Raw genomic sequence first — 27,113 nt, forward strand, 5'->3', positions numbered from 1 at the left:
CCCCCGGTCACCTTTCTCTGCTTGGAGTGTAATCTTTTTTTGGAAGGCTTGCTGGAAAATCTGAATCTTGTGAGCCATCAGCTGTTTATAATCAGAGAAGCATATGTTTAAAAAGAGCTGAGGGGCCTTATAAACTCCGTGTGCAAATTACCTTTGGGGCTGCCCGCCCCGCCGCCCCTCCCCGCGGCTGCCATCGCTGGCCGGGGGCTCCGCGCGCTGCACAGAATTAGCTGTAACCCCGTTGTGGCATGGGGTCTGTTTAGCTTCAGTCACGTCAGCTTGGCCCTGGAGCGTGGGAGCCTCCATCTCCGCTGCACGGCTTCCAGGCCCCCCTAACCCCCCACCCCCACCCCCACCCAGCTGCAGACGACTTCTGGCTCCCTGTCCCTGGGCCTTCACCATGAGAAATATCCAACCTGGGAGCTGTGGAGCCACACGTGGGCAGGAGCTTGGCCCCCGGGGCCTGGAGGGGGCTTCCCAGTTCCCCCCACGTTTGGGAACAGCTCCCCGGGCGGGGGGGGGGGCAATCTCAGGGCCCGCTCTGGTCCTGCAGGGCTGTTCTGTGTTCCTGGGTTTTGATTTTTGTTTTTGTAACAGTTTTATTCAGATATCATTCACATACCATACGGTTCACCCGCTTCAAGTATACAATTCAACGGTTTTGAGGATGTTTAGAGTTGTGCAACCATCCCCGCTCTCTTGTTCCAGAATATTTTCAACACCCCTCAGAGAAACTCTGAGTCCTATAGCGGTCGCCCCCTGCCCCTGCTCCCGCTCCCACCCCAGGCTCCACGTGTCTCCTCGCTCTTCCCAACGGAGTTGCCTGTTCTGGACGCTTCACAGAAACGGAAATCACACGGCACTTGGGTTCCTGTAGCTGGCTCCTTTCAGCAAGCGTGTTTCCACAGTCCGTCCACGCTGTAGCGTGTGTCCGTGTAGCATTCGTTCTTACAGCCAAATCATATGCCATATACATCTAGACCATATTTTCATTTGTCCATTTATCCGCTGATGGACATTTGGGCTGTTTCCACTTTTCGGCCATTTTGAATAACGTTGCTGTGAACACTGGGGCGCAAACTTTTTTTTTTTAATAGACACAGATATTCACTTAACTTGGGTGTCCACCAAGGAGTGGAGTTGCCGGGTCACGGGTAGCTCTGGGTGGGCCCTTGCAAGGAATCGCCCACTGTCAAAACGTCACACTGCTGCACCATCTCGCGTCCCCACCGGCCCCAGACGAGAGCTCTGACTTCTCCACACCCTTGCCAACACGTATTACTGTCTGAAACGTTCATCTTCGCCTCCCTGGTGGGCGTGAAGCCATGCCTCCCGGGTTTTGGTTTGTGTTTCTGTGATGGCTGACGATGTTTATTTCGCACATCTTTAGGTGTTCACTGTCCACCTGTGTGTCTTTTACGAAAATGCCTATTTAGATTCTTCGCCCAATTAGTATTTAATTGGGTTACTTATCTTTTTACTATTGAGTAGAGTTCTTCCTATAGTCTAGCTGCACACGCCCCTTATCGGGTCCATTTTCTCCCATTGCGTGGGTGAGTTGCCTTGTTCACTTCCTTGATGGTGGGTGTCCTTTGACTCGCAAAAATGTTTAATTTTGGATGCATCCGATGTATTTGTGTCGTCGTCGTTGTTGTTGCGTGTGTTGACTAAGTAACAATGTGCAAATCCAAGCCCACAAAGATGTACTCCTGCGTTTTCCTCTGAGAGCTGTCTCGTTTTTTGCTTTTACACCTAGGTTTTTGATTCAGTTGAGTCCGTTTCTGTCTGTGGTGTGATGTAGGGGTCTAGTCACTTCATTCTTTGCCATAAAAACGGACATCTAGTTCCCCCGCACCGCTGGTTGAAGAGACTGTTCTTCTCCCCCACCCCCACCCCCCATGGCACACATGTCAAAACCAATTGGTCATAAACGCGAGGCCTTATTCCTGGACACTCAGTTCCATCCCGTTGACCGGTGTGTGTGTCTGTGTTGACACGGATACCACAGTGTCTTCGTTGTGGTGGCTCTGCAGTAAGTGTTGCAATCAGGAACGTGAGCCCTACAACTTTGTTCTTGAAGATTGTTTGGCTGTTGTGGGTCCCCTTGAGTTGCCGTTTGAATTTTAGGATCAGCGTGTTCATTTCTGCTATATATATATATATATATGAGATCCTGAGAGGGATTGTGGTGAATCTATAGGTCAATTGGGGGAATCCTGGCATCTCGATAATGTTATGTTTTAGTCCATGAACATGGGATGTCTCTCCATTTCATTTAGATCGGTTTTCCATTTCAAGACTATCTTACTATTGTTTAGAATATAATTTTCATACTTCTTTTGCTGATCCTGCAGTGTGTGTGGGGCGCGGTTGTGTAGTGGCGACTACCAGCCGCCCTTTCCCACCCACTGGCCCTACCCACCCTCCAGGTGTACCCTCCCAGCCCCCCCCCAGCCACTGCTCCAGGCCCCAGTGACACTGCCTCATGCCCCCCCCCCATTGCACTGCACACAGGAGTGCCCTGCCCAAGGCTTCGCATGGGCTACCTCCTTGCCTGGGACACACAGCCTCCTCTGAGCAATGCCTTGTGTGTCCAGTGGGTTCCCTGAGTTACCCCTCACCTCCAGGGACTCTCATGCCCCTTGAAGGACCCTCTTCACATGCCTTGGTCATCGTCTACCAAGTGTGAGCGCCCTCCCAGACACTGTGGCTTCCCAAGGCTGGGGCAACTCCACCATCTCTTCCCATCTGCACCCCGAGACTGGGCACAGGGCGTGAAAACCAGTTTCTCAGGCAGGTCGTTTTCTCACAGGTCTCTGTGATTGACATACCTTCAACGCCAAGCAAAGCTTCTTGGGGGCCCTCCACCAAGGGAACGGGACTTTGGCAGCTTACAAAAGGAATCTGATTTTTCACATTTCCTTTTAACTCCAGGGTCTCTCGAATCCAGTGTGCAGCCCCAGAGTGGGTGGGGGAGGGTCCTGGCACTGCTTCACAGGAGGGTGCCTTTGAGGGGAGGCAGAGCTGGTTCATTGGAAAGCCTGCCTGGAACCGTGGCTGGTGGCCGGAGCCGCTCACCTGTGTCTGTCCCCTTCCATGGCACTGACCATTTGGAACAAACGGGATCACTGCAAACTGGTCGACCCCCGGCCTTGCTGGGTCTCTCTCCCGTCTGTGAAAGTGAGAAACATGACTTCTATTTCCTGCCCCTGCCCCAGAAAGCCAGGGAGGTGCTCAGGTCCAGGGAGGGAATGGGTTATGAGTCCTTTGGAAGCCTGGGGAGAGGCTGTGTGTGTGTGTGTGTGTGTGTGTGCCTTATCTGAGCTGTGAAAAAACCGCTCCATTCTTTGCCCTCTTTCGCCTACACACCTTGCACGTGGTGAGCGCCTTTTGTTCGCCCGGTCCTCCGCCAGGCGTGGGAATTGCAGGGTGGTAGGGATGGGCACTGGTGTTCCCTGCCCACAAGGAGCACAGAGTCCACCTGGCATCAGGGAGAACATGACAGGCTCTCTGGGTCCAGGACCAGCACGGGGGTTCTGTGCTTCCTTACCGACAGGCCTCCCAGGCCCTGGGCAAGGCTCAGAGCAGGGCTCCCAGTGATCTGAGGGAAATGCTGAGGGGCAGAGGTCTGGGCCCCCTTCTCAACTGCTTCCCCCAGGGCACCGGGCTGGAACAACCAACCCCCCGGCCAGAGGGCACTGGACTGGCGTCTGCAGGCCTGGGTGCCGGACTCGGAGCCTCCTCGTCCCCACCTCGTGAGATGTTGGGAGAGGGGAGGAGCTTGAGGGGCTGCTGTGTCCCTCGCAATGAGCAGCTCAATGGGGTGGAGGGGGCCTGCAGCAGCGGAAGCCCCCCCAGGAACACCCCAGCCCCGGGCCTGCCTCTCCCTCCTCCTCCCCCTCCCCCAGCCGCACCCCACAGCCTGGAAGCCAGAGCGCCTGGGCTCCCGCGCCTTTTCTGCACGTGACTTTCTCGCAGCCCCTGGCACGGGGCGCACACATTGTCTCCTGGCGGGTCTTCAGCTGGATTCGGGGAGGAGGGGGAGGAGGCGACAGTGGGGGAAACGGGAGGACCCCCACCCCTGCCTTCTCCCCTCCACACACACACACCCCTCCAGGCGGCTGTCAGAACGAGGTCGGCTCCCTGGAAACCCCTTGTAGTTGTACACGGGGTTAGGTAGGGATGGAGAGGACAGAGGCCCCCACCTGTGCGGGCCACCCATCACCGCCACCGGTCCAGGGAGCCCAGGAGGACCCTGGTGAAAGAATTCCGTGATATGAAGCACTGGGGGGGGAAGTGTTTTGATATTTGGGGGATTTTCCTTCTGGGGGAGGGGGGTTCATGAGCCCCTCCCAAGAGAAAGAGACCCCCAAGAGAAGAGCCAGTGGACCCTTCCGTGCGGGGGTGGGTGGGGGCAGCCCCACTTCTCCTGGCGCCCCCCCCCCCCCAGCCGGACCTGCATTCCGCGCCTCCTCCCGCCTTCTGGAAACCATCCCCGAGTCCCATTGTTCGCCGCGCTCCTCGGGCCTTCTGCGCTCTTCCTCTGCCGCTCGCCATAAAAAAAACGCTTCAGTCATCTTTTCCGCTGTGGTTTTCATTGTTTGATTTTATTATCCCGGCTATATTGAGTTGGGAAGGGCTACAGAAATGGTTTCTTCTCCTCCTACCCCCCCAACCCCCACCCCCAGATTCCAGAACAATCTGTGGCCGTTGTAAGGTTTTTAATGAATCACCCCCCCACACACACGCACACGGTCACCCCACATTCTACTTCCCCGACTTCGTTCTCCTTGTGTACATTAGGGGAGGGGTGGCTCACGGACGGGCGCCCCCCGCTTGCGGCTGGGGCAGGTCTCCCGTTTCCCTCCCCCTCCCACCCAACCGGAGGCACACATGAGCTCCCACTCCCAGTCAGCCCCATTCCTGGAGGCCACGGATGGCCACAGGCCCTGCTGGCCCCCGGCTGGGCTGGGCCGGGCTGCAGCAGCAGCCAAGGACAGGGTGAAGGCCCGAGGAGGGATCTGAGTTCTCTTGGCCGCTGGTAAGATTATCCATTAAATCCATATTCCTCACTGTAGAGCTCACGTATTCAGAGAATATCCCGTCCTCTGGCCGGCTTACATTACTGCGATATTGCTTCCAGATGGGCAAACACCCACTCGCAGCCCAGCCCTGCAGATGCGACGCCCCGCGTGCCGCTCAGCGCTGCGCCTTTGTTCTCCGGGTCCCGCGCTGTCCCCCCCTCCAATGTGGGGAGCTCCCACACAATGCGTCTGCACTTGGGCGGTGGGGGCTGCCGGGCCCGTGGCGCCCCCCACCCCTCCACATCCCCCAGCCCACAGGAGTCTCTGCAGAGAGAACACGGTGGGGGCTGGAGCGTCTCTGGGCCCGAGCTGGGGGCCGAGGCCTCTTTCCTGAGCTCTTCCTGTTGCTGGGGCCTGTTACAGGCGTGGCCCCGCCAGCCCTGGCCTGGAGGACTCCTGCTCGCCCACCTCCACGCCCACCCCCGGGGATAAGTCCAACAGGAGCATTCATTCCAGCCTTCTGTACCTGACTGGGTGGGGGCGGGCAGACCCCCGTCCCTTGCAGCCTGCTCCCCTTACACATCCGTCCTGGGCATCGAGGTCAGCCCCTGAGGCCCCCACCTGGTGCCTGCCTGCCTTCCCAGGCCCCCCCCGGGGGGGCAACACATGTCCTCCGACCGTGCCACCTGCTGGGCATGGGTTTGAGACTTCCACGAGTGATCTGGGTCGAGTCAGGGTAGCTGCAGAGCCGTTCCTCGTGGGCAGGGATGAAGGCCTGCTCTCTGCTCCTCCTGCTCATCCCTGTGTCCCGGGCCTGGGCACGGGGCTCTGACGCCCCACCTACCCCGAGGGGCCACGGATGGAGCCGCTCACTGTAGCAGCGAGTGTTAGGCAGACAGGTAGCGGGGACCTGAGGACCAGCCAAGGCTGCACAAAGGTGAATCTCAAAGGAGGAGGTGACAGGCCGGGCGAGGGCGCAGCATGGGCACAGGCGTGGCGGGGGAAGGGGCCCGGCCCGGCCAGCAAGCCCAGGCTCCGGCCGTGTCGGGTGGGACGGGCCTCGAAGACCGGCCGGCAGGGGAAGACCGTCATCTGTCCAATGGGGCCGTCCCTTCCTCACGCAAGGAAACCACACGGACGATCGTGCCTTTTCCCGAAGAGCCCAGCTTCCTCGTTCCCTCACGACACGTGTCTCAGCTCATCGGCGCCCCTCTCGCCTGGACGCTGAAGGGGGCCCGGGAAGGTGGGGGGCCGCTGGGCACGCACGGAGCCTGGGGCGGGGCAGACCCTGAGGGGGCCCGGGAAGGTGGGGGGCCGCTGGGCACGCACGGAGCCTGGGGCGGGGCAGATCCTGAGGGGGCCCGGGAAGGTGGGGGGCCGCTGGGCACGCACGGAGCCTGGGGCGGGGCAGACCCTGAGGGGGCCCGGGAAGGTGGGGGGCCGCTGGGCACGCACGGAGCCTGGGGCGGGGCAGACCCTGAGGGGGCCCGGGAAGGTGGGGGGCCGCTGGTCACGCACGGAGCCTGGGGCGGGGCAGACCCTGAGGGGGCCCGGGAAGGTGGGGGGCCGCTGGGCACGCACGGAGCCTGGGGCGGGGCAGATCCTGAGGGGGCCCGGGAAGGTGGGGGGCCGCTGGGCACGCACGGAGCCTGGGGCGGGGCAGACCCTGAGCGTGCCCGTCGCCCTCTGGCTGAGGAGGAGCAGGGAGATGAGGCCGAGTGACGCTCGGCAGGCGGTGACAGCCGCCCGCTGGGCCACCTGCACGCACACACGCGCACATCCTGGGAAGCTCCTGGCAAGGGCGCTCCTGGCACCAGCAAGGAGCCCCCCAGCACGGAGACGTTCGCGCCCCCCCCATCGACCCCCCCGCTCCACGGCGGCCGGCGGGGTTTCACCCCGCGCCTCTCTCAGGAACCCCTGCTCTCCGCGCCTCTCTCAGGAACCCCTGCTCCCCGCGCCTCTCTCAGGGACTCCTGCTCCCCGCGCCTCTCTCTCTCAGGAACCCCTGCTCTCCGCGCCTCTCTCTCTCAGGAACCCCTGCTCTCCGCGCCTCTCTCAGGAACCCCTGCTCCCCGCGCCTCTCTCAGGAACCCCTGCTCTCCACGCCTCTCTCAGGGACCCCTGCTCCCCGCGCCTCTCTCAGGGACCCCTGCTCCCCGCGCCTCTCTCAGGGACCCCTGCTCCCCGCGCCTCTCTCAGGGACCCCTGCTCCCCGCGCCTCTCTCAGGGACCCCTGCTCCCCACGCCTCTCTCAGGGACCCCTGCTCCCCGCGCCTCTCTCAGGGACCCCTGCTCCCCGCGCCTCTCTCAGGGACCCCTGCTCTCCGCGCCTCTCTCAGGGACCCCTGCTCCCCGCGCCTCTCTCAGGGACCCCTGCTCCCCGCGCCTCTCTCTCTCAGGAACCCCTGCTCTCCGCGCCTCTCTCAGGGACCCCTGCTCTCCGCGCCTCTCTCAGGGACCCCTGCTCCCCGCGCCTCTCTCAGGGACCCCTGCTCCCCGCGCCTCTCTCTCTCAGGAACCCCTGCTCTCCGCGCCTCTCTCAGGGACCCCTGCTCCCCGCGCCTCTCTCTCTCAGGGACCCCTGCTCTCCGCGCCTCTCTCAGGGACCCCTGCTCCCCGCGCCTCTCTCAGGGACCCCTGCTCCCCGCGCCTCTCTCTCTCAGGAACCCCTGCTCTCCGCGCCTCTCTCAGGGACCCCTGCTCTCCGCGCCTCTCTCAGGGACCCCTGCTCCCCGCGCCTCTCTCAGGAACCCCTGCTCTCCGCGCCTCTCTCAGGAACCCCTGCTCCCCGCGCCTCTCTCAGGGACTCCTGCTCCCCGCGCCTCTCTCAGGAACCCCTGCTCTCTGCGCCTCTCTCAGGAACCCCTGCTCCCCGCGCCTCTCTCAGGGACCCCTGCTCTCCGCGCCTCTCTCTCTCAGGGACCCCTGCTCTCTGCGCCTCTCTCAGGAACCCCTGCTCCCCGCGCCTCTCTCAGGAACCCCTGCTCCCCGCGCCTCTCTCTCTCAGGAACCCCTGCTCTCCGCGCCTCTCTCTCTCAGGGACCCCTGCTCCCCGCGCCTCTCTCAGGAACCCCTGCTCCCCTCGCCTCTCTCTCTCAGGAACCCCTGCTCTCCGCGCCTCTCTCAGGGACCCCTGCTCCCCGCGCCTCTCTCAGGGACCCCTGCTCTCCGCGCCTCTCTCTCTCAGGAACCCCTGCTCTCTGCGCCTCTCTCAGGGACCCCTGCTCTCCGCGCCTCTCTCAGGGACCCCTGCTCTCTGCGCCTCTCTCTCTCAGGGACCCCTGCTCTCCGCGCCTCTCTCAGGGATCCCTGCTCTCCGCGCCTCTCTCAGGAACCCCTGCTCTCCGCGCCTCTCTCTCAGGGACCCCTGCTCTCCGCGCCTCTCTCTCTCAGGGACCCCTGCTCTCCGCGCCTCTCTCTCTCAGGAACCCCTGCTCCCCGCGCCTCTCTCAGGAACCCCTGCTCTCCGCGCCTCTCTCAGGAACCCCTGCTCCCCGCACCTCTCTCAGGGACCCCTGCTCTCCGCGCCTCTCTCAGGAACCCCTGCTCTCCGCGCCTCTCTCAGGAACCCCTGCTCCCCGCGCCTCTCTCAGGGACTCCTGCTCCCCGCGCCTCTCTCAGGAACCCCTGCTCTCTGGAGAACTCAGGGGAGTCTGCACCTTAAAGGCCTTATCCTGCAGAGCCCAGGGAGGTGGGGGCAGGGTGGGCTTCCTAGGACACCCAGGTCCCTTTGGTGGCCAGTGGGGGGGGGGTAGAGGGGTGACCAGGGAGGACCCTCCTGCCGCCGCCCAGGTCTTGACAGAGCTTACGGGATGGAAAGGAGGGAGGCAGGGCAAGGCGGGGGCCAGGCTGGCGCCCCAGACCTGGTGCCCGCTGTGCGAGGGGCCTGGGGAAGGAGGGAGGGTGGCCAGTGGCCGTGCTGTCCGGGCGCAGGGTGGGGCAGGGGCCACCACACACTGAGAAAGACCCAGGCCTCCGCCGGCCTCCACCGCCGCACCCTCCTCTATCTCTTGGAACGGACTCTCATCCTTGCTTGGCTGGGTTGAGCCTTAAGAGCCCAGGACCACCCAGACAGTCAGAACCAGGAGTCCCTCTCTCGGGGGGTAGGTGGACGCCTTCCCGTGACACCGCCGCTCTCTACTCTGTCCCTCTTGGCTCCGTTCCAGCCAGCCCCGCCTTTGTGAGGGTTGACTGGCCAGGGTGGTGGCCCCCGCACTCCCCTGGAGCCCTGTGTTGACCTGAGTGCCACTCAGCCTCCCGGCGTGGGTCTGGGCTCCCGTGGTTGAGTGGGCAGGGGGAGGGCAGGTCGACAGCCACTTTGATGCAGACCATAAAACCACCATGGAGTCTCCCCCAAACTCCTCCCCTGGCTGGCCCACTGTGATGGAGAGGGCGGAGGGGTGAGGCTGCCCGTCAGCTGGGGGACACATTTTGGACTTGACTATCTGAGCTAAAACAGGGCTTCCTCTGACAACCCCAGGCCTGACACTTGGGGGATTCATTGCCTCCCATAAAAAGCACATTTCAGAGGGTTTCAGCCACCGCCGGGCTGCACCCCGCCTTGGACCTCTCCCTCTCTAGGATGGACAACGGGACACGCTCTGTTGACAAGGGCTGACCCTACCCGTGGGATCAAACCCCACCCACCCACATCTCTCACACACGTTGTGTCTGGTTGCCAGTTCCATGTTAGGTGCTGTCTGTGCCCCTTATAATTCCCCACATTTGGGGGTCGCCGTCAATAACCCAAAGCTACACGCGCCCCCTGAGGACCAGGCTCGGGCAATTCCCTCTTTGGGGAAAGAAGCCAGGAACTAAGGCCAGAACCGAGGACCCCGTCCCTGGCTTCCTGGGACATGCCACAGCTCATCAGTGGTCCCCTCCCTCCCAGCCAGGGGGATGGTTTCAGGTACTGGGGCTATGTGGCCAGCCGGCCGACTGGCCGGCCGAGCTGCAGGAAAGGGCTGCCCTGCGGTCAGCTACGTGGCTGCAGCCGCGCCACGCCCGCGATGGCTGTCTAGGAATTGCTGGGTGTCCCCCCTCCATCAGCAGCCTCCCAGGGGTTGGCCTGCCAAGTCGCGTCAACACAAACAGTCTGGGTCCTGCGGGGCCTGGTGAATTTCCACTCCCTGCCTCCCAGAACATCTTATCTCTAGAGCTTTCCAGCGATGGTCGGGCCCTGGCTGGCCGCAGAGATAGGACTCCTGCGACAAGAGGGAGTCCTGTGGCAAGCACAGGCAGCCGGGCACTTCTGGCTGGGGGGGGGGGGGGCGGGACCCCCGCAGCCCGCGTCGAACAGGGCAGACGGTCCGGTCCGGGCCTGGCGTTCTGGCTCAGAAACTGGCATCCCATGTCCACCTTTGCAGGGAGCCACGGGCTGCCGGCAGCCAGCAGCAGCTGGGCCAGCAGAGCCACCGCCAGGGATCCCATCTGGCCCAAGGCCGGGCACACAGTAGGGTCTCAATATGCCGCTGTGTTGAATGAGTTTGGGGATCGTGATGTCGAGATGCAGACTGGCCAGCGGGCCCTGGACTAGTCAGGATCCTCCGAGGAGCCAACAGCCCACTGCTTTTGTTCCCTCCCACCTTCTTGTCCAGGCCAGTCCAGCTGGGGTCAGTGGGGGTGGGGGGGCGTCCACACAGAAGCCCAGGCTTCTATCGGAAGCACCCGCCATCACCAGGCCAGCAGGGAGGGAGCCTAGGTGAGGTGAGGCGTTTGTGGTCTCTCATCTACACCGGAAGTCAAACAGAGATTTGAGGATCACGGAGTGGTACCATGGGGTCTCTTGTCCATGGCCCCTTCCCTAACTTGGGCCAGCTTTCTAGCCCGGACTGTGTGGCCAGTCTCCAGTCCCCATCTCCCCAGACACGCTCCTCAGGGTGGGGGGCCCCCCGGCCAGCCGGGTTCACATCCTGCTCAAGTCACCTAGGAGGCACGTGGTCTCAGCCTGAAATTTAATTTTCCTGCAGGTCAACTGGGGGGCACAAGCCCTTCCTTGCAGGGCTCTGTGTGATCTTAAATGAGATGCATGCAGACAAAGTTCCCAGCACCTAAGGAACACACAGTCATCCGGGGGCTGTGTTAGGAGGGGCGTCCAAGCCAGGCCTTCCAGGGGCCTTCCGCGCCCTGCAGGGCTGTGGACTCCCAGCACCTGGGCCCCCTGAAAGTTAATAATCAGCCAGGATCGGCAGAAAGAGTCCTGTTAGCTGGGGACAGTGGCCCTCCGGGAAATCCAGCCGCCCTGGGGTCAAGGAGGGGGTGGACCGGGGTACCTGAGCTGAGTGCCCCTAGTCCTTCTCGCTCCCAGCAGGGCCCACACCACGTCACCACACCCCTGCAAGGACAAGGTGGCAAGCTATTCCACGCACCCACGTCCCTTGGCCTCTGGGTCTCGGGTTAGGGGTCCCTCCACAATGTTCGAGGCCGCTGAGGAAGAGGAAGGGGGAGTTCGGGTCAGCTGGGCCCACGAGGCACGTGAAATAGCAGCAGACTGTCCCTCCCTTTGCAGAACACTCCAGAAAGCTCAACACCAGAACAGCTGAGGTGGCCATCTCTCTTCCATTCCAGCTCTGCCCTTCCCTCCCTGCCCCCATCCTCCTCCCAGAGCCGCTCAGCCGGGCCCCAGCAGGCCCTGCAGGCCCCAGGCGAGGAGGAGCTCTGGCTGGCAGTGGGGGAGGGTTAGCTCCAGGAAGTCACAGCCCCTGCCCCAGCCCCTGCCCCCTCCCCCATTCTTACTTTGTTCTCAACACAGGCTCTCCGAGAGCAGAGGCAGAGGGACTGGCGTGGGGAGGTCCCTCAGGAAGGCCTGGGGAGGGGAGAGACAGGAAAGCCGGCTCGCTGGCTGGCTCGGAGGAGAGAAGGGAGCAAGACCCCCCGCAGCCTGCCGGGGACTTACTTCCTGGGGACCCTCCCGCACCCTCCTTGCTCCCGGGATCTCGGGGTCTGAGACCCTGGGTAGCGGGTCCCCTTGCTGGGGACCCGCGTTTCGGAATCGGGGGTCCTTCCGGGATCAGGGAGAAGGCCTCAACTTTGCTCCAGAAGGCTGGAAGGGCCCTTCCCCTGTCACTGCATTTTTTCTTGTTTTGTTCTGTTGACCGGGTGTTGCCTCAGTGCCCCGGGCAGCTCCTGGTCTGTGGAGTTGATCCATTCTCAAGGTGACCTCTAGGTTGACAGGCTACATGCCTGGCCTGACTCAAAACCCCCAGGACCGCCCCAGCCCTCTGGGTAGATCTCTGATGGGTGCGTCAGCCCCCAGCCCTCCCCTGACCGGGCCTTTCTCTCCCTTCCTTCACTTCCTGTCCCCTTCACACACCTGTCCTCACCTGGAATCCGCCCGCCAGAGCCCCTTGCAGACCCCACGCTTAGGGCCCCAGCCCAGCCTGGCCTCCCATCCCCTGCCCCCGATCTTTTTCAGTTTCCCTGTTGTCTTCCTTCCTTACGGAAGGAAGGGAGAGACCCCCGACCCTCCACCCCACCCCCTCGCGGGCGCCGTCTCCCACCCCCGACCCTCCACCCCACCCCCTCGTGGGGTGCCGCTCTCCCACCCCCGACCCTCCACCCAACCCCCTCGTGGGCGCCGTCTCCCACCCCCGACCCTCCACCCCACCCCCTCGCGGGCGCCGTCTCCCACCCCCGACCCTCCACCCCACCCCCTCGTGGGCGCCGTCTCCCACCCCCGACCCTCCACCCCACCCCCTCGTGGGCGCCGTCTCCCACCCCCGACCCTCCACCCAACCCCCTCGTGGGCGCCGTCTCCCACCCCCGACCCTCCACCCCACCCCCTCGCGGGCGCCGTCTCCCACCCCCGACCCTCCACCCCACCCCCTCGCGGGCGCCGCTCTCCCACCCCCGACCCTCCACCCCACCCCCTCGTGGGGTGCCGCTCCCAGGATGCGGGCGAGCAGGAAGAAGAAGGGCAGGGATCAGTGGCTTCCAGTGGCTGCAAGGGTGACTTAGACGTCGCCGCGGAGAGAGCCAGGCCAGCCAGAGCCGCAGTTCCTCTGACCGCCAGCGCTCCTGGGCCATCTGAGAGCCCCCACAAGGTCGGCCTGGGCCTGGGACCCAGCCACTGCCGCGGCTCCTCTGACCGCCAGTGCTCCTGGGCCGTCTGAGAGCCCCCACAAGGTCGGCCTGGGCCTGGGACCAGCCAGTGCCGCAGTTCCTCTGACTGCCAGCACTCCTGGGCCGTCTGAGAGCCCCCACAAGGTCGGCCTGGGCCTGGGACCCAGCCAGTGCCACGGCTCCTCTGACCGCCAGCGCTCCTGGGCCATCTGAGAGCCCCCACAAGGTCGGCCTGGGCCTGGGACCCAGCCACTGCCGCGGCTCCTCTGACCGCCAGTGCTCCTGGGCCGTCTGAGAGCCCCCACAAGGTCGGCCTGGGCCTGGGACCCAGCCAGTGCCGCGCGCGGGTCGCAGGTGGAACAGGAACGGCGCACGTTGGGCCACACCGAGGTGTTGCCGTCCACCCTGGGCCTGGGACCCAGCCAGTGCCGCGCGCGGGTCGCAGGTGGAACAGGAACGGCGCACGTTGGGCCACACCGAGGTGTTGCCGTCCACCCTGGGCCTGAGCAAGCCTCAGCCGGCACCGCACCTTGAGTGCACGCTGGTGGCAGGGGGCCCTGTGGCCGCCGAGGTCTGAAGCCCCACCAGGCCACCTCCGAGCTGTTGTGTGGTCTTGGGTACAGAGCTGACCTCCTAAGTCTCCACGTCCCCGTCCGTCAGCGGCGGGGGGCGGGCGTACCTGTGCTTCCCAGCCGCGGCTGTGGGATCACAAATTCCCCTTCCTTGGCCATCTCAAGAGGCATCCAGTGGTTAATGCCATATTGTCACACCTGGCACACAGGTCCCAAGAGCTTGGAGAACACAGACCACAGAATAAGCGGGGAGAATCATCTCTGCCCAGAAACCTTTGTGGTTCTGTCCTGCCCTCGGCCAACATGCTGCCTGCCTGCTGGGTAGCAGGCTTTGTCTGGTGGCCCCGGTGCCTGAGTGAGGCTCGCCGGTAACAACCACAGCAGCCGGTGACAGCACTTGGGGCCGCACGCGATGTGCTTCCGGGGAGACTGTTGGGCAGATAAAATATATTATGCTCACTTTGTTAAAGATGGCGCTGCCCACGTGGAGGCCGTTGCCCAGGTGATATTAATGTGTGTTGAGGGCAGGCTATGGGCAGGCAGGATTCTTGTAGCCTGGGGCTTGGTTTTGGGATTAAGCCTTTCCCACCCCTTCTGATATGGGGTGGTGCAATCCCATCATGCCTCAGAGAAGTGACTTTGTATTAGAGACTTCCCTATTTTGTATATTGGATTAAAGGTTTGGATTTCTACACTATAAAATGGGGGCAGAACGGGAGCTTGCTCTCTTGGTTCCTGAGATTATCATTAGAGGAGACAGCAGAGAGGAGAGCAGAGAGAGGCCACGTGGAGGAGGCCAGGAGAAGCAGCCAAGATGGCGGAGTGTTGAGTGAGAAGCCAGTTTGTGTCGAGTTTCTGCAGGGAGAAGGAAGGAGATGGGGAACAGAGGTGAATAAGTCTGGTGAGCTAGAAACCTTTGATTCTAGGAAACTCGGATAAGTCAGTAGCTTTGTGAGCACTGAATGTGAGTGGGTTTTGGAGCCCAGTGTGTGTTTTTACTTGCCCGCCAGGTGCAAGCTAGGATTAAAGATGACAGCCCATCAGTTCTTGGCTCCATTGTTTCTTTACTGACTGTCCGAATCCAATGCGAACCTGCATGGGCCAGGCTGCTCTGATGGTAGCCTTGGCTGCTGGCTTTACAGAGACAAACAGCCCCCGTTGGGCTGGGACTTCCAGAGGCACCCTCAGTTTCCCACAGTGCTCAGTGACAGGAAGACAGAAGTGAACACGCTCCAAACTCTCATCACACGTGGAAGACCAGGTCCCGCCCATCACGCGCCAGGTGCTCCTGTGCCGTGCATGCCTGACCCCGCGCACAACCCTCAGAGCCGGAACCACCCCCCTGCCGTCTCCCCAAAGCCGACACGAGAGGCTCCCACCCAAAGCAGTGCGGCCGGCTCCCTGAGCAGCCTGAGGTGTGCAAGGAGACACCCCCAGTCCCTTAGATCGACCAGGAAGGGGGCTTCCATTGATCACAAAAGGTGAAGTTCAAAGTCTGAGGCGAGCCCAGCGTCCCTGCTGCCGGGCGTGTACTTGGGCGATGTCCCCAGGAAGGCAGGCAGATGGGCACCTGTAGGCAGGCACCCCCTCCCCAGGCTCCGCTGCCTTCCGGGGCTGCCCCGTGGGCAGGCCTCCTGCGGACCGAGCCCATGCTGGTCTTGGGGGGGCCTCCCCACACAGAGGCAACACCTCAAAGGGTTACCTGGAGGCTCTCTCTACGGGGAGTGGGACCTGAGCAGGCAGGCCGGCAGTGGTAGCCCTGGACAGGTCAGCCCTGCTCGCCCAGGGCTCTGCACCCCCTGGGGGGCCGGGTCAAAGCACCCTACACGGGGGACCTCAGGAGTGGGGCTCAGCAGTGGCTTCTCCTTGGCCTCTGAAAATGGGAGCTGAGAGCAGAGGCAGCCGCGGCCCCCCGGGCAGGCCCCATTTCTGGAACCCAAGGGCCTATGTCTTCTGGGGAGCTCTGAGCATCTCCCAGGCAGCCTGTAGGAAGTTGTGCCCTGGAGGCTTCGGGGGGCAATGACGCTTCGTTTTCCTCATGCAGTGGGGAGAGGTCGGGGAGCCGGCCTCGTTGGGAACTAGAGACCGGCATGGAACCCTGGGCCACAGGGGCTTGGTACTGAGGGAGCCTGGGCGGTTCCCTGGGGCACCGTCCTCCCTCCTGGGCTCACAGAGCCACAGACAGTTCCCCGGCACCTGCGAAGGTCAGGCCCAGAGACCCAAGAAAGGGATTCCGTCGTCTTTTGAAGCTCGTCAAGGGTTAAAAAGGCGGGAGGGGCCTCGGGGGGGGGGCTGCTTCAGGTTTATTCCTTCTGAATGTCAAGGGGAGGGGGCCATGGGGCCGGCCCAACTCCAGGGAGACAGCAGGACAAGTTACAAAACATGCAGCCGCCTCCACGACTAATTTCTTCCCCTGTCGGTCCTGCCGTGGAGGCCAAGTTAAAAGGCAGCGCTTTGGGAGTTGAAAGGCCCCCCGCCGGGGGGCTGCGCACGAGGGGACCCCCAGCCTCCGCGGCCTTTGTTCGAGGCCGCTAATAAGCCGGCTCCCGCTGGGCGCTTTGAGGGCCTGCGTCCACAGCCCAGCCGGGCAGCCCCTCCTGGGAGCCCCCGGTTGAAAGCCCCTGTTTGCAGCCCCCGGGCCTGAGGCTGTGCCGCGTTTCCTGTCCGTGGTGTGAGTGGAATTAGCAGATTGCATTGAGAAATATTTCTAGGGATTTACATTCCGGTGGTCAAGAGTCTTTTCCAGGCTTTTTTTTCCCCTGTGTGCAGGGCTGGGAGGTGCCCGGCAGAGTCGGTCAGGGGAGGCGGGGTCTCCTATCCTTGTGCCTTTGGCGCCTTTTATGAGGACCCTCCCCCCACTCTCACTCGGCAGTCTCCCCCACATCTGCGGGGTGGCAGGCCGGCCAGGGCCCTGGCAGGGTGCAAGCTGAGACCCCGACGAGGCGGAGAGCTCACTGAGCTGTCTGTCCGTCCGTCTGTCTCTCTGTCTGTCTCCCAGCCCCTCCTGAGAGCCTTGTCCCCCTTTTCCAGTTCAGGCAGGCCGCCCCACGGTGGGTTTACCTTGGGGGGGTGGTCCATGAGGCCAGCTCGGCCGCCTCCTACCTGGCACTGACCCAGCCCCCCACCCCGGGACACCCTCACATCCGTGTTCCCCGGGAGATGTGCCCCAAGAGCTCCTCACCCCACTTTCCGTGGCCACCTCAGCTCCCACAGAAGCCCGCGGCCAGGCCGTCTCACGTGAAGGACCGCTGGGCGCGGGGAACGCATGTACTGTCTAAAGGGGTCCTGCCAGCGGAGGGGTTGGACCCAGAGGTCCCTGTGGGGACTGGTCCTGAGTGAGTCAGGGCGTGGGGTGCGGGTGGGGGGCTCAAAGATGACACGCCCCGCACCTCAAAGCTCTCAGGGGGTGCGACAGGCCAAGAAAAGCAGGCTTGACGAATGCAGGAGAGAAAGGCCGGCGTCTGGGGGGTGGGGCTGGGTCTGAGGCTTCTCCATGGAGGGGGGCCGTCCGGCCACCCTGGGGGGCTCTGAGTGTGGGCTGCACCCACCGCAGAGGCTGAGTTCAGGTCCTGTGGGCAATGAGGACCCTCTAAGGCAGGGGTCTCAAACTCAACTCAGCATGTAGGCCGCAGAGCAAGATCACAGCCGTTCGGCAGGCTGCACTAGGTCTACAAAAGGCAATTGTTACGCAACATTTTTCTCACTGCAGTTGAAAACAAAAAAAAATCAGTACAACAAGCACAATCGTACATGCAGTTTACTCAGTGTCACAAAACGACCAGAAACTGTAGTTCGCATCACAACTGCTGTTAACTAAGCTAATATCTAGCTGGGATGCTAGAGAAATGAAAAATACAAGTAGGCCCCTAGGCTTACTTAATTTTATCCAAAATATTTTGAACTTCGTGGATTAGTCTGCGGGCCGCACAAAATTGTTCAGCAGGCCGCATGCGGCCCGCGGGCCGCAAGTTTGAGACCCCTGCTCTAAGGGGTGACCATAGGCAGAGCCAGGCTCCTATGCCAGGGGTATGTGTGGCCACTGACTGAGCTTGGTGTCCATCTGAGGAGGTCCGTGTGCCTGCCCACAACAGCTGACTGGGCTCCCTGCTGCCCCAGGAAGCTGTCCCCATTTACTGTTGGGACAAGTGAGGGGTCTCGGTGGCCTCCTAAGGGACCTCTTGGTGGGACACTAGGGATGTGCGAACCCACCCAGACCAGGAGTTTGCTCCGGGCTCTGGCTCTTGAGACCCCACCCCCACCAGCAGCAAACCCCTCCCTCTCTGAATCTCAGTGTCTTCCCTGTCATGTGGGACATGAAAACACGCTCCGGGCAGCGTTGGGGAGGCCTGGCACATGTGGAGGCCCCTTGAAAACTGTCCCAGGCCTCTCTGTTCTGTCCCTGGTATGAGGGCAGTACCTGGAGAAGTGACTGAGTCAAGTCACCGCGGAGGCTCAGGGGCACAGCGTATCAGTTAGCTTTCTCTGCGAAACAAACCTTCCCCCAAACCCTGGCAACTCAGAATAGCAACTGTTGCTTCTTGCTCAAATCTCTGCGGGCTTGCTCAGCATGAGGAGTGGTTAGCGTTTAGAGCAGGGCCTAGCTGGCCGGGGCTGGCCTCTCTCACAGCTCACAGCTCAGGGCCCTGGCTGCTGGCTGAGGCCTCTCGTCCAAACGGCTGGCCGGGGCCGGTTCCCACGGTGGTGGCCACAGGAGAGGACAGCCCCAGCACACGAGGCTGCCAGCTTCCACTGTGCTCATGACCCAGTAGCCAGAGCGAGTCACACTGGCCAGACCCAGATGCGGGGCGGGGGTGGGGGGGGGGGAGGCAGTGTCTCTCCCTGGCTGGGAAGGAGGGTGAAGTCACTGGTGGAGGGCGGGGCGTGCCCATGGGCCCCGGAGCAGTTGCCAGCCTTTGGGATCGGCGGCAGGTGCGTAGGAATGTGCTCTTCTCACTGGGCAAAGCAGAAATGTAAACCCACTCTCTGTTTCTGACACAGAGCCCCACCCTCCACGTATGCACACCTCTCCCCCACCTCCTCCTCCTCCTCGCATGGTGTCTGGGTCCTGCCCAGGGGACCCCAACCTCTTAGAGAAAACCAGATCCGGCCCGGGATGCCCCCAGTGAAAATCTCGGGGAGCCGGGAATGAGCAGGCCAGGAAGGAAAGGTGGAAAGGACAGCAGGGACCCAGCAGGCTCAGATAATACACGGGGCTTCCCGCCGCCGTCCCCAGATCACTTACAGTGTCTCCTGTCTATCGACATGGGGCCACTTGTCCTGTCAGGACGAGGAGCCCTCCCGCTTCCCCAGGTGACAGCCCTGAATCCTCGGGGGCGACAGCCGTCCTCCCCCCTGGGTTGGGTTTCTGCACAACGGAACAGCCCAGCAGCCAGGGCCTCCTCGGCCCCCACCTCACCCCCGGCCGCAAGGAGGCTTGTGGGCTAGCGGACATGCGTGGGGGGCTGGGGCCACAGCGCCTCCCGGGCAGCGGGAAGGTGGGGAAGGAAAGGCCAGGATGGTCAGTCGTGCAAGGGGTCTCTCTCGTCCCCACGTAGCCACTCCCCACAGCACCATGACGCCCCCTTTGCTGTCCCTCAAGGGGAAGTGTGGGAGGGGTCTGAACGCCCTGGCTGTGGCTCCCACTGGGCACCAGCGGCCGGCTCTGACCTCTGCCCGTGCCTCCTCTCTCTCTCATCACCCCCTCTCCCTCCCCCAGGGAGGGCAACGTTGTGATTATCCTGGGCTCACAGATGACGATTCGGGACTCCCCTGAGGTGACGGAGGGTCCAGCAGAGCCAGGAGTCAGAATGGGGTAGGGGTCACCCACCCCATACAGACAGAGCTTTGGCCTCAGCACCTGGCGGGCCCTGCCGCTCCCCGGGGTGCGCTGCTGACCGAGACGTAGAGGCCTCCCCTCGGTGTCCCCAGCTCTAAAGCGGGGGGGGGGGGCACAGCGGTGTCTGTCACGGGGAGCCGATAGGTGATCCCGTAACCAGTGCTGAGCTCCGAGGGCTGCAGCTGGGCAGCCAGGTGTTCAGAAACGGACGGTCCGTCAGAACCATCCCACTGGACTTCGCTGTGGCCGGAGCACCCTGGTCCCTTTACAAATGGGCCAGAGAGCCCCGCTGTCCGGCAGGCCGTCTGCTGGAAACCACTGGCCGCGTCCCCGGTACGCGCATCTAACACCGGGGCTGGAACACTGGGGGCCCCGCTTCAGCCCCCCGGGAGGGGTGTGGTGTACGGGTACAAGTCTGTGACTTGGGGACAGGAGTCAAGGGTGCTCGGGCGAAGGCCATCCGTGGCGGCCCAGTGGCTAGATTCAGAGAAGCTTTGTGTCGGTCCCCGCTCCCTCCCCAGATGGATGGCGCCCCTGTGACCCCTCTGTGGTGAGGGGGACACAGTGGTGGGGCTGGAGCTGGTGAGGGAGGCTCTGACTTTCACTTGCCTTGCTACGTGGCTGTTTGACTGTTGGGGCGCACATTCACGCGCGCGCGCGCGCGCACACACACACACACACGCACACACTGACTCCGAGCTGGGAGCTGCAGCTCAGCCCACCCCTTGCATCAGGAAAAGAGCTTTTGGAGTGGAGCCGCCCTGCCATGTGTCTGTTCGGGGGTCCCTGGTCTCCTCTCCGCATCGCTGAAGCAGAGGCCCCACATTGACCTGTGTTCCAGGCGGCTTTCCTCCAGAACCCAAACTAGCTAGCTTCCTGGACACACCCACCACTCAAGGCCCAGGGCCCTGGTCCTGCCTTCAGGACCCTGACCCCCCTGGCTCCAGACCCCAAGGCTGAAATCCTACTTCCAGCCCAGGGAGGCCCAGGGAAGGTGGGGAGGAAGGGGGACAGAGCAGAGGGGGCTGGGTTTTCTTAAAACCTGTCAGCTGGTGCAAGCGCTGTCTCCCCCCTGCCCCAAGTACGGGTCACCTGCTCGGTGAATCATCCCGGGGCCCCAGGAGCTCCCTAGGGCCCAGCAGGTCAGGGAGAGGCGGGGGCCCAGCTCCCCGCTTCTCAGATTCTGCTGAACTGGCTGAAACCCTAACCTTCGGGCTTTCCCACTCATGTGCGATAAGACCTCGCCAAGAAAAACAGCAGGAGAGAGACCCCTGGTTTTTTCACGAATTCCAGAGCGCTCGGTTCATTCCGGCAGGGAAGGGGCCCCGGGGAGGCCGGGCGCAGGGAGCCACCTCCGCGTGGGTGCGGGGCTGGGGACGGCCTCGCTGGAGCCAGCGAAGGAGGACCACCTGCCCGCTCGGGAGATTGCTTCCAGCTGGCTGGGGCGGCGAGGCCCAGGGTGGGTTCCGGGCGGCGGCTCAGCCACGATGGCTCACGTGACACGTTGTGCGGACGTGGCCGGTTTGGGTGGGGGTGCATGTGGAGGCCGGTCCACCCAGGCTCCTGACCTGGGATGGATTTATCCCCAGATGGATTTGGGGGCTCTGTCGGCACCCCCAGATCGGGGGTGGGGGGCAGTGGTGTATTTCAGCCAGAGCCGGCAACGCAGGGCCCAGATACAAGGCACCAGTGCTGCCCTCCCAGAGCTGGGGAAACTGAGACCCGAGGCAGGGCAGTGGCCCACTCCCCGTTCCAGCGCTCCCCACCCCCGCCCCTCTGTGGCCCATGTGACAGCGGTGGCCGGGAGCCCGGAGGGGTCTCTGGGTGGGACTGCGGTGACGGTGACGAGTCAGTGGACTGAGGCCAGAGAGATGGGTGAGGCCCGTTCCCGGCGGGGAGGAACATGATGTGATATTTCTTCCCCAAATCACGTTTTTTCTGCGTTGGCCTGACTGAGCGCTGACTTCAGTATGGGAGAACCGGCCTGCCTGCCTTCCCCTGGAATGCGCCTACCCCCTCCCCCCCGCCCCGGGCAGGCAGCCCTTCCCAAAGCTGGTCAGAGGCACGCGGGGGCCGCACCTTCCCGCCCAGAGGCTCAGGAAGGACACCCAGACCTCTCCTTAGCAGTACCAGACAGACCCCCTGCTCCTCTAGATAGAGGAGTGCACCCCAGTGTGTGCACCCCACACACTGGGTGCCTGTGGCTCTGACCCCCGGAGGAGGTGGCCCTAGGCACGGAGTGCAGCAGGGGCAGACGACACCTGAGCCACTTGGATGGGGGGGCTCGGGCTCTGCACACCCAGCTCCCCCTCCCCAAGGGGGTCCTGACAGGCAGCTGGCATGACCTTGAGGCATTTCTGCAGAAGCCGGTGCCGGCCTTCTGCTCTGAAGGGTTCCCTCACCTTCTGAGAGCAAGTTACGGACACATCCACCCCAGTCACAGCAAGGCGATGAGGCTAGACTCCAAGAAGGACTGGCCCCAGGACAGCGGGGTTCTGGATTAGCTTGGGGGGGTGGGGGTTTGTCAGGAGCTCAGCCTCTGCGGATGTTAGGGGCGAGAAGGCAGCACGGAGGGTGTCTGGGGCTCTGGGGCAGACAAACGGGGACCCACATTTTGGCTTGCAGAGATGGGGGGGCTCACGTAGACCCTCCGAGTAAGATCGCCTTTCCCTGTCCACCCGTAAGATGGACAGAACAGAGGGAACTCCATGGGCGGCGGGGCCCTGTAGGAAGTAGCCGCACTTGAGCTCACCCACATGGGGGGTGGGGGTGTTGGGAACCGCTGGGCCTCCCGCAGGAATCCAGGCCTGTTGTCCTTGTCCTTGCAGAGGGCCCCACGGGGACTCAGAGGATGGAGGGAAGGTTGAGAGAGGGCCCCAGAGCCCTGGAGACCAAAGGTCATGTGAACAGCTCACCTTGAGGAGCAGAGCAAGGATGTGTGATGGGGGTCCCGGCTGGCTCCCCAGGGTGCCTCTCCACATCAGGGGTGGCGGGGACCCGGAACCGAGCTGGACGCCCCGGGGCGGGAAGGGCGTGGATGGCAGCCTGGACACGAGGATGGCATGGTTGGGAACGTGCTTGGCTCACCCTGTGAAGGGGGCTGAGGACACGGGCAGGCGTTCTTCCATCCTCTGTGGGTGCCGGGGGGAGGGGTGTTCCTGGGACCCCTGCTCTGGTCACACTGCCCTGCTCCCCAGGCTCACAGCCGGGCATCCCAACCCCTGGCCCAGCGCCGGGACCGCACTGTCAGGCCTCCGTGCCCTCCCCACACCCTCTCTCCGCCGGGCACCCTGGCCTGCCCGTTCCTCAGCCTCCCTTAGCCCATTCCAGTGCCCGTCCTCCCGTGTGGGGTCCCCCTCTCTCGTCCCCTCCACTCCAGCCTCTGCCTCAACTCTGACTCTGGTTCCTCAGGACCCCCAGCCCCCCCCCCAGACACGTCATCTCCCCGACCCAGACAGGAGTGCTCTGAGGCCAGGGTGGGGACATGCGTGCCGACCACCAGGGTCCAGTTTGCTTCCTGCTGGAGACTCTTGAAGCCACTCTGGGGTGGACTTAGGGAGCACACGGGCAGGGACAGGGGCCAGCCAGCCAGGCAGAGTCCACCACGTGCTCCCAGAGGCTGGCCCAGGGGAAGCGGCCCATCTGGTCCCTGAGGGCTCGGGGGCAGGGGGGGTGAGGGGGGGTGAGGAACATCCCCAGGCAGGTGGCAGGGACCCTTGGCAGCCCCTTGCCCCTCGGCACCGCCCCAGACCCTCACCACCCCAGAGGGCCGGCCTGTGTGGACGCTGTTGAACCGCCAGAAACTTAATCTATTATTACACAGAAACTTCTGTGAAGTCAGGGGTTTGAACTCCCCAGAAGTGTTTGCCTGATTGGGGGCCGATAGCGGGGTGATTAATGCTGGCGATAAGGTGTTGATTGGTTTCTGGGAGCCGCTGCAGACACAGGGGCTGTTGTGTGAGCCGGGCTGGCAACGGTACTGGCCAGAACAATAGCCCATTTATCCAGAGCCCCTCCTGCTACCGCCCACCCCGGACCGGCACAAAGGGCACTCGGGCCAGGAGCCCCGAGCCCCCGCTCGCTCTAGGGGACAAGGGTCCGGGGGGGGGGGTGCTAGCACTGTCCCAGGCTGGATTCAGCTGAGGTAGGTGTGGCATCTGCCCTGGTGTGTGTCCTCTTCTCCTCCCTCTAGGTCCCACCTCTCCCCCCCCCAGAGCCACATGGCAGGTGACAAAATCCCATGCCTCAGTCGCCACCCCTGTAAAATGGGACGATAAAGTCCCCACCCCTGTCGAGCTGCCCGCAGAGTAAACGAGATCAAATGGAGAAGTCCTCAAAGAGGAGCCCGCATGTCGTTTACTCCAGGAGATAGCAGCACCTTGCCTCCGGTGGGGGCGGGGGGGGGGGGGGACGCGGCCGCCAGGGCTGAGGCACAGACATGGATCCAGTGCTGGGACAGGTCAGCGCCAAAGGGTGCAACATCGACCCCGACTGAGGGGGCCCAGGCTCCACGGGGGAAGCTGTGGTCAGCCACCAGAGCCCAGGGGAACGCACTGAGCTCTCCATGTGTGTAGCCGAGTGCTTGGAAGGCAGGAGGCGCGAGGCAGGCAGGCAGGGCCGCCTGGTGCTAGGAAGCCCCGACCTGAATCGGGTCAGGGGGGAGAACTCGTTCCAGAGGGGACCCCATGTTCCGGAGGGGACCCCACGTTCCGGATGGGACCCCACGTTCCGGAGGGGACCCCACCAAGGAGGCTGAGGTGGCCGGGAACCTGGGAGTCCCCCTGAGGAAGCTGGCCTTCGCTCAGAGTGAAATGGGTGACCTGGCCCAGATGGTGACAGGGTCACGATGGCTGCAGAGCAGAGGACGGACTGTGGAGGGGGCAGGGCTGACCTCTGGGAGAGCAGGGCAGAGGTGACCACACCGGTCCAGGAAGGAGAGGAGGAAGAACAGGCTCTTCAAGGGGGGAGGGGGAGAGAGGGGGCTGTTTTTAGTGTCCCAGGGCTACGCACCAGAGCAAAATTTTCAGAAACTAAGGGGGCTTTTGAACAACATTGATTTATTATCCAAAAGCTCTGGAGGTCAGAAGTCCAAAACGAGCCTCATGGTGCCGGCGGGGCTGGTTCCCCCCCCCCCCCCTCCCCGGAGGCTTCAGGGAAGGACCCGTTCCCGGCTTTCTGATCCCTGGAGCTGCTTGCATCCCTTGGCTTGCAGCCCTCTCCTCCCAGAGCTCGGCCTCTGCCTTCATCGGTCCCCCCTCTGTCTGACCATCTCTCCTGCCTCCTTATTTTCTTCCCAAGGAACGTAGGGAGCACTGGAGACTCTGGGAGGGGGGACCATGTGGCAGACGGGGCCAGCAGGACAGATGGCCCAGGACCTGGAGGCCCAGGAAGGAGGGGATGTGTCCCCCAGGCAGCCAGTGCTGGCATCAGGGAGGGTGGTGTGGGCACTGAGTCTCCTAACCCCTGCCCTGGTTCCCCAGCGGAGGTCGAGGAGGGCGGGGGCTGCCCGGGGTGCCCTGCTGGCTCTCCATGGGGGCTTGAATGGGCTTGAATAGGTAGCGAGGGAAAGGGCGCTGGGGCCCAGAGGGCAGGGCTGTTTCTGGACCGGGCCCGGGAGGCGGGGCACGGGAGCTGGACCGGGCTGGCCTCGGGAACCGGAGCCGGCCCAGGTGCCTTGCAGGTCTGGGAGCGCAGCGCGGCTAGGAGACACGCAGAGGAAGAGGCTCTGCGGCCTTGTGCTGAGAGCAGAGTTCTGCCCCTGGCCTGGCGGTTCAGCGCACACTCTGCAGGCCGTGGGCCCCTGGCAGGCGGGAAGAGAGAGGGCTGCCTGGGACATTCCCCCCAATGCCATCGGGATGCCCCGGACGGGAACCGCTGTGTCACGTGTGGCCCAACCTGCAGGGGCCGGGGGACGCCCCAACGTGAGGGCTGCTGAAGTCCGGAGGCCCCGTCGGCTCTGTCTGGGGTGTCCTCACCCACGGTCCCCATTGTCTTTCCGGGGCGCGCAACACCAAAATGCCCTCATCCCACGGTCGGATGCCGGGCATCCTTGAGAATTCAGGCCCTGGTGAGCCTGGCACATTCCAGCTGTGTGTCAGTGGGGAGAGTCCCGGGCAGGGAAGCCAGGGCCTCGGGCCGCCCACCATCACGCCCACCTCAGCGCCGGGCACAGGGACAGAGGGCTGACAGCGAGGCTCTCTGCTCCAGCAGGACCCTCTGGTGTCTCCTGTGTCTTCAATGACCCACTGCAGATAAGACATCCCTCCCTGTGGCCCTGCGTGGCCTGTCTTTAGGGGACCCTGCGCTGTCCTGGGGGGGTCAGTGCCCTAGAATCACCCCAGATGGCACACAGAGGAGGGACAGAGCACATGAGGACATAGCTGGGACCCTCTCCCATCGAGCCACCCGAGAGGCCGCCTGTGGCACCGTCCCTCCAGCCTCCTTCGTCCCCTGCTCAGTCCTCAGTCTGCTGGCGGAAAGGTGGTCTTCGGGAGGCACGCACTCGGCCAAAGTGGGTCACTGGGTCACTGGGTCATTGTGGCAGCTTCTCATGGATGTCACGACCAAGGGTGGCAGTTCAGCTGGACCTTTGGGAGGCTGACTACCAACACCTTCCGTCGGGCACCCCCCTCCTGGGCCATCCTGGTTGGCCTGGGGGGTGGGGGGGTGGGGGCCAGCAAGCCCCTCTCCTTCCTTCTGGGCAGGGACCGAGGCACCATCGCCAGTGCAGCCCGTCTCCGTGGGGCCTCCCCCAAGAGGAGAAAAGGACAGCGGGTGGCACCCAGAGGAGGCAGGCATGTGACTCGGAGCAGCGCCCCTGAGGCCAGACACCATGCCCCCCCCCCAGTGGGCCTTCCTTCCCCAACCAGAGGAAGGAGACCACGTCCAGGCCCCCCGATCCTGGCCTTCGGGGTTCTGAGATCAGGGAGAGCCAGGAGACAACACCTTGACGTGAGGTGAGCTTTCTTCGCGGCTGTTTGGTGAGTGTCCGCGAGATGCCAGGCGCCCTTTCGTTCTAGAAGTCGAGCTGCCGCTGAGGACAAGCAGCCCGGGCAGGGCCCTCGCTCTCTCTGCCGCTGGGGCGGGGTGCGGGCTCGGTCTGGCTTCAAGGGGGTGGCGGAGCTGGCCTTACCCGCTCCCGGGTCTCTCTGCCACCCCCCAACCCTCGCATTCCCCAGTGTCCGAACACCGTGGTCAGCGCTGCCCGGTCCGTTCAGGCGGGGAGCCCCTCTCGCCAGAGGCGCCCGTCCGCCCCATCCCTGGCCTTACCCGCTCCCGGGTCTCTCTGCCACCCCCAACCCTCGCATTCCCCAGTGTCCGAACACCGTGGTCAGCGCTGCCCGGTCCGTTCAGGCGGGGAGCCCCTCTCGCCAGAGGCGCCCGTCCGCCTCATCCCTGGCTTTACCCCTCCCGGGTCCTGGGGCCCCAGGGCTGCTCTGCCCAGCCTGCAGCACTTGCCCTGGCCAGGCCAGTGGACCCCTGCCTTCTCTTCCCTCTTCCCGGGCTTTGCGGGGCTGCCTGGCACCGTCCCTCGCGGTGCCAAGGCCCAGAGGCGAGGTGGACGAGGAGCCGCACAGCTGGGAGGGAGCGAAGGGGCCCAAGGCACTCGTTGCTTCCGAC

At 63.5% G+C, this 27,113-nt stretch overlaps 1 protein-coding gene across 9 annotated transcripts in view; it reads left to right on the forward strand.

Moving 5' to 3' along the window:
- Positions 1-27,113, forward strand: part of KCNQ1 (potassium voltage-gated channel subfamily Q member 1) — a 322,087-nt gene that overhangs the window by 183,980 nt on the left and 110,994 nt on the right. Inside the window, exon 12 of one of the 9 annotated variants that reach the window (XM_066379498.1) lies at positions 10,391-11,639. The exons of 7 other annotated variants lie outside the window; for them this stretch is intronic. In XM_066379498.1, the coding sequence (XP_066235595.1) occupies positions 10,391-10,508 (118 nt within the window). In that variant the 3' untranslated portion in view covers positions 10,509-11,639. Of the gene's footprint in view, positions 1-708; positions 893-10,390; positions 11,640-27,113 lie in introns of those variants that run through there. One more of the 9 variants, XM_066379409.1, reaches the window with a different exon arrangement.

The sequence above is a fragment of the Saccopteryx leptura genome, chromosome 1, assembly GCF_036850995.1.
Source record: "Saccopteryx leptura isolate mSacLep1 chromosome 1, mSacLep1_pri_phased_curated, whole genome shotgun sequence".
Classification (NCBI taxonomy): Eukaryota; Metazoa; Chordata; class Mammalia; order Chiroptera; family Emballonuridae; genus Saccopteryx; species Saccopteryx leptura.